This window comes from Heterocephalus glaber, unplaced genomic scaffold (assembly GCF_053883595.1).
Source record: "Heterocephalus glaber isolate CG9 unplaced genomic scaffold, H.glaber_assembly_v1.0 deba00001481, whole genome shotgun sequence".
Lineage (NCBI taxonomy): Eukaryota > Metazoa > Chordata > Mammalia > Rodentia > Bathyergidae > Heterocephalus > Heterocephalus glaber.
This window is the reverse complement of record NW_028258317.1, coordinates 17,873,045-17,879,044: the sequence shown is the minus strand read 5'-3', so window position 1 is coordinate 17,879,044 and position 6,000 is coordinate 17,873,045. Positions and strand designations below refer to the sequence as shown.

General features: G+C 43.8%; 1 protein-coding gene across 1 annotated transcript; it reads right to left on the bottom strand.

The window, feature by feature from the left end:
• Positions 1 to 1,779: 1,779 nt before the first annotated feature.
• Positions 1,780 to 2,914, bottom strand: Ccl21 (C-C motif chemokine ligand 21). Its single transcript, XM_004838445.4, has 4 exons — positions 2,760 to 2,914; positions 2,539 to 2,659; positions 2,274 to 2,441; positions 1,780 to 2,195 (listed from the first exon to the last, which is right to left on the bottom strand). The coding sequence occupies exons 1-4, from the start codon at positions 2,824 to 2,826 to the stop codon at positions 2,162 to 2,164; spliced, it is 390 nt and encodes a 129-aa protein (XP_004838502.2). The 5' UTR covers positions 2,827 to 2,914; the 3' UTR covers positions 1,780 to 2,161.
• Positions 2,915 to 6,000: the final 3,086 nt, after the last annotated feature.

Here is a 6,000-nt window from a genome sequence, read left to right as displayed (position 1 = left end):
CACTGCCCTAATCCCCATGGTCTGAATAACAGTAGAAAGATGCTGTTAAACTCCTCTTGTTGCCTTTGGTACCTTCTGCGTGCCATGTTATTCCTCCTCTGCAATGTCTGTTTGCCATCCCTGCCTTGGAGCCAGCCGACTATGGACTGAAACCTCTATAAACTGTAAGCCAAATAATCTCCTTCCCCTCTAACTTTGGATGTCAGGTATTCTCTCAGCAACAAGAGAAAGGTAACTAACACAATATCCTTTGGAAGATGGGATTTCCTGAGAGTGCCAAATATCAAAATTTTCACCACCCCTCCAGTGCAGGGGCTTGGAGTAAGAATTAAGTTCACTTAAAGAACATTTTAAAATTCTGTATGTAGGGGCCAGGAATTTAGCTCATTGGTTCCACTACCTGCCGCACAAGATCCTGAGTTCAATCCCTGGTACAAAAAAGAAAAAAAAAGCTGTATAAACCGGGAGTAGTGGCGCATACCTGCAATCCCAGCACTCTGGAGGCTGAGGCAGGAGGGCTACTGCAAGTTTAAAGCCAACCTGGGCTACATAGTGAGTTCAAGGCCAGCCTTGAACTCATAGCAAGACCCTGTCTCACCACCGCCTAAATGTTGTATTTCTTGCACATCTGAGTTTTTAGGCTAAGAGCACATCTTATGCACAAGGATAGGTATGGAGGTGCCCCCTTTTCACAAGTCCCAAGAGAGACTTGTGTAACAATTTTGCTTAAGTAGTAAATGCTGTGGTGTGCTTAGGGCTCTTGATGGGGGCAGCCACCTCTAAGCTCTTAGGCCCCTGACTCCTTGCCTTTCTCCATCTGTCCCCACTCTCCCACATTGCCTGGTCCCATCCAGTGGCTTTTTGTCTCCTTGCTTGGGGTTGAGGGAAGGAAAGGAGGATCTCTGTTGAGGAAAAAGAAGTGGAGGAGAACCCAGCTGGGGTCTTCTTGAAGAGGAGACTAATTTATGTCTGAATTCTGGGCTTCACAAAGACTTGCCCCTGGGAGACTTGTTCCTTGGCTTCAAGAGGTTAAAGACACTCAAGTACCTTGGGTCTCAGCCAGGGGAGAAAGGAGAAAGAAAGGGAAGGGGTTTCCCAACTGAAAGGAAGCTGAAGAACTCAAGGAGCCCAAATAGGAAGAGCAAGAGATCACAAGAGCTCCACTAAATAATGGGACAGGTGAGGGGGCTAAGCTGCCTTGAACAGGGCAGAAGGGAGTCCTCTCATGTTTGTTGGAGGGGATGAGAGCTTCCACTACCAGGGCTGGAACTGTGCCTTAGGTAGCTCTCAGTGGAACTTGTGTTTGCCTGTGCTGCCAATGAACCCAGACCACAGTATCACTCCTGGGGACTCTTCTGGGGGAACTGGGAAGTTATAGTTCAGTAGGTCCCAAGGAAAGGGGAGGCAGACTCTGGATCTGGGAAAAGACATGGACGTCACTCATGGAGTAAAAGAACACTGAGAAGAATCAGGGAAGAGAAACCTGAAGAGCCATGGTGTGTGTGTGCGTGCGTGTGTGTGTGCGTGCGTGCGTGCGTGCACACATGTGTCCTTTCCAGGCCCACCAGCAAAGATTCCTCAGAGACCACGGCCCACCCTACCCATCAACCTCCCTTCAACTTTCCAGAGATCTGGACTCCTGGGAGGGAGGAAAACTGATGGGGTAGAGGGGAACATAGTAATTGCCATCTAGAGTTCTTAGCTTGGACCTTAGAGTGTGTGACCCCACCCTGCAGTGACACTGGCTTCCCTGTAGACACAAACACACAGGACCAGGTATTTGGGTGGGAAGCTGGAACAGCTTTTTATTCAGTTAGGTATGAATCACATTTATAAGGAAGAGGTGGGTGCAGTGAGGAGTAGGGTCAAGACTTGGGTCCTGGGTGATGGACCAGAGGGGACAGTCCTGCTGTCTCCTCACACACCCTGGGAGACTCTTTCCTCTGCCTCTCAGGGCCTGGCTCTGTGTGGGCAGCTCAGGCATGCAAGGTAGGGAAGGGAATGAATGTGGGATGGTGGCAGCAGAAGAAGGGGTATGACAAGGCCAACATAGGGTGGCTGCTCTGGGGCCCCTGAACCTTTCCTCTCTTCTGACCTTCTTCTTGCCCCTTGGGTTGAGGCTCCACGCTCTGGCGGGCTGGGCTCCAGGTTGGTCACTGAGCTATGGCCCTTGTCGGGTCTGTGTTTGCTCAGTCCTGGGACAGCAGAATAGGTGTGTGAGAGGATGATTGAGGTTCCCTTTTATCCACCTCCCCTTCCTTCAGCTTCCTCACCTCTTGCACCCTTTGGAGCCCTTTCTCTTCTTTCCAGACTTGGGGTTCCCTCTCTCCTTCCCACAGCTCTTGACTGGTGGATTGTCCAGACGCTTCATTAGCTGCTGCACCCAGGCTTCCTTAGGGTCTGCACATAGCTCTGCCTGAGAGCGCTTCCGTGGCAAGAACCTGGGGGTTGGAAGTTAATAAGCTAATCAGTTAGTAAGCCTTCTTAGTTTTGCCCACTCAGCCACCAGCCTGTACCCAGCTCCTCATGCCCACTCACAGGATAGCCGGGATGGGGCAGCCTAAGCTTGGTTCCTGCTCCCGGTAGCTGCGGACAAGTTTGTAGGGAATCTTCCTTTGGCTGTACTTGAGGCAGCAGTCCTGGCCCCCACCATCGCTACCTGTAGGGTGAAGTTTGCAGGGAGCCAGGGGCTGCTGATAAGCTCTTACCCAGGTCTCTCCAGCCCCTTTCCCCAGCTAAGGCTCCTCCCTCCTTCCTACCTTGTATCTGGGTGATGCAGAGGGCCAGGACCAGGATAAGGAGCCTCAGAGCGAGCATCTGAGTCATGGCTGTGATTGAGGATGAGGATGAGCCTAGAGCTGTGGTTGAAATGGACAGCTGCAAGTTGGGGGTCTGTGTGTGGGCTGGGACTGGGCTGCTGCCTATTTATGTAGTTGGACACTTTCACTTCCCTCACTCCCCCCTCCCCTTTTCCTTCCTGAGAGCTGGGCCCTGTCCTGGCGTTCAGCCTCATGAGAACTGAAAACACAAAATCAATCAATTCCCAAGCTGCCCGATTCTATCTCCTCAGTATCAGTTGAATCTGTGAGTCCTTTCCTATTTTCAGCCAGTCTTGGTATAAGCCTTGCTGTTTGTCTCCAGGAACACTATGACTGCTTCCTCATCCTGCTCCAGGTTCTAAGCACTCCCTCTCCTTCCAGAAAGTCTGATTTTTGTTGTTTTTTTTGAGACAGGGTCTTGCTATGCAGTTCAGGCTGGCCTTGAACTCACAGTGATCCTCTTGCCTCAGCCTCCAGAATGCTGAGATTACAGGCGTCCACCACCACACCTGGGGAGAAGTCTGATTGTTGAATTGTAAAAGTTCTTTATACATCCTCAATAAAAGATCCTTTCTAGTTATATGATTTATCAATATTTCCTCCCATTTTATAGTTGTTTTTTTGGCCTGTTGGTAGTGTCCTTTGATGCACAAAATTTTAAAATTTTGATGAAGTCTAGTTTACCCCATTACTTGTACTGTTTTTTTCTCCATTACCTGTACTGTTGGTGTCATATTTAAGAAATCATTGCCAAAACCAAGTCCACGAAAGTTTCCCCTGTGTTTATTTCGAGGGTTTAATAGCTTTAGCTCTTACATTTAGGCCTTTGATGCATATCAAGATAAGGGTCCAATTTCTTTTGCATGAAGATGTCTAGTTTTCCCAGCACCATTTGTGGAAAAGCCATTAAATGGCTTTGGTGCCATGTTTGAAAATAACTGACCATCTGCATGAGGGTTTATTCCTGGGTTCTCTATCCTATTGCACTGGTCTACTTTTCTGTTCTTATGCCAGCACTAGACTTTTGATTATTGTAGTTTTAGTAGGCTTTGGTATTCTTCTTTCTAAGATTATTTTGGCTATTTGTGGTTCCTTGAATTTTCATTTGAATTTTACGATGGGTTTTACTGGTTCAGAAAAAAAAATACTATTGGGATTTCAATAGACATTGTACCGAATTTGTGGGCCACTTTGAATAGTATTATCATCATATTAGGTCTTCCAATCCATGAGGAGAGGATATCTTTCCATTTATTTAGGTCTTCTTTAATTTCTACCAGCAATGTTTCGTCATTTTCAGTATACAAATCTTATACCTATTTGGTTAAATTTATTCTTTTTGATGCTATCATAAATGGAATTGTTTTCTTAATTTCCTTTTAGGATTGTTCATTGCTAGTATATAAGTATTCAACCGATTTCTGTGTTTTGTTTTGTTTTTTTCTGGTACCAGGGATCAAACTCAGGACCTTGTTCTTTTGAGGCAGGTGGTGGAAACACTGAGCTAAATCCCTGGCCCTCTGAGTTGGTTTGTATGCTGAAAATTGTTGAATTCATTTATTAGTTCTTTTTTTTCTTTTTCTTTTTTGAGACAGGATCTCACTATCTAGTTCAGGCTGGCCTTGAACTCACTATGTAGCCCAGGCTGGCCTTGAACTTGCAGTGATCCTCTTGTCTCAGCCTCCCAAATGCTGGGATTACTTGTGTGCTGTCACACCTGGGTCTCATTTATTAATTCTAACAGGTGTGTGTGTGTGTGTGTGTGTGTGTGTGTGTGCCTGTGTGTGGTTTGTTTAGTGTTTTCTACATAGAAGATCATGTCATATATGAATAGAGACAAATTTACTTCTTTCCAATTTGGATGCCTTTGTTTATTATTATTATTTTTCCCCCTAATTCCTCTGGCAAGAACTGCAGTACTATACTGAAGAGAAAGAAGTGGTGAAAGTTGACATCTTTGTCTTTTTCCTGATCTTAAGGGGAAAGCTTTCAGTCTTCAGTCTTTCCCCACTGAGTATAATGTTAGCTATGGGTTTTTCTTATATGGCCTTCTATTCCTGGTTTGTTAACTCTTTTTTATTTTTTAAATTTTTATTTATTTATTTATTTTGGTACCAGGGATTGAACTCGGGTCCTTGTGCTTGCGCAGCAGGCGGCGAAACCACTAAGCTAAATTCCCGGCCCAACTCTTTTTTAAAGTCATGAAATGTTGTTGGATTTTGTCACATGCTTTTTCTGTGTCAAGTGAGATGATCATAATTTCCCCCTTTATTCTATTAATAAGGTGTGTTAAACTGATTGATATTTGTATGCTGAACCATTCTTACATTCTGGGAATAAATTCTATTTGGTCATAGTGTTCGATCAATTTAATATGCTGCTGAATTTGGCTTCCTAATATTTGTTGAAGATTTTTGTAGCTATATTTGTAAGGGATATTGGTCTGTACTTTTCTTGTGGTGTCTGTCTAGTTTTATTAGGTAATGCTGTCCTCATAGGATGAGTTAGGAAATGTTAGGTCCTTTTTCATTTTTTGGAAGAGTTTGAGATTGATGTTAATTCTTCTTTAAATGTTTTATAGAATTTACCAGTGAAGCATTTGGTCCTGAACTTTTCTTTTTTGGGATTTTTAACTACTGATTCAATCTCTTGTTATAGATGTATTCAGACTTTCTGTTTCTTTAGACAGTGTTTCTCTTTTCCTTTTGGAACCTGGGATTGAACTTGGGACCTTGCGCTTGCAAGGCAAGCAGCGGCACCACTGAGCTAAATCCCTGGCACTCTTTAGTCCGTTTTGATATTTTGTGTGTTTTGGAATTTGTCCATCTCATCTAGGTTATTTAATTTGTTTTAATACAGTTGCTCATAGTATTCTCCTATACTCCTTTTTATTTTTGTCAAGTTTGATAGTGATGTCCCCACTTTCATTTCTGGTTTTTTGGATGTTTTCTTTTTTTAATTTGTTAATCTAGCTAAAGGTTGGTCAGTTTTGTTGATATTTTCTAAGATTCAACTTTGACCTTATTGATTTTTCTCTCATTTTTTATTCTTTATTGCATTTATCTCTAATGTGTACTATTTCCTTCTTTCTGCTATCTTTGGGCTTAGTTTGCTCTACTTCTAGTTCTTTAAAATGTGCAATAAGGTTATTGATTTGAGATCTTTCTTTAATAAAGGCACT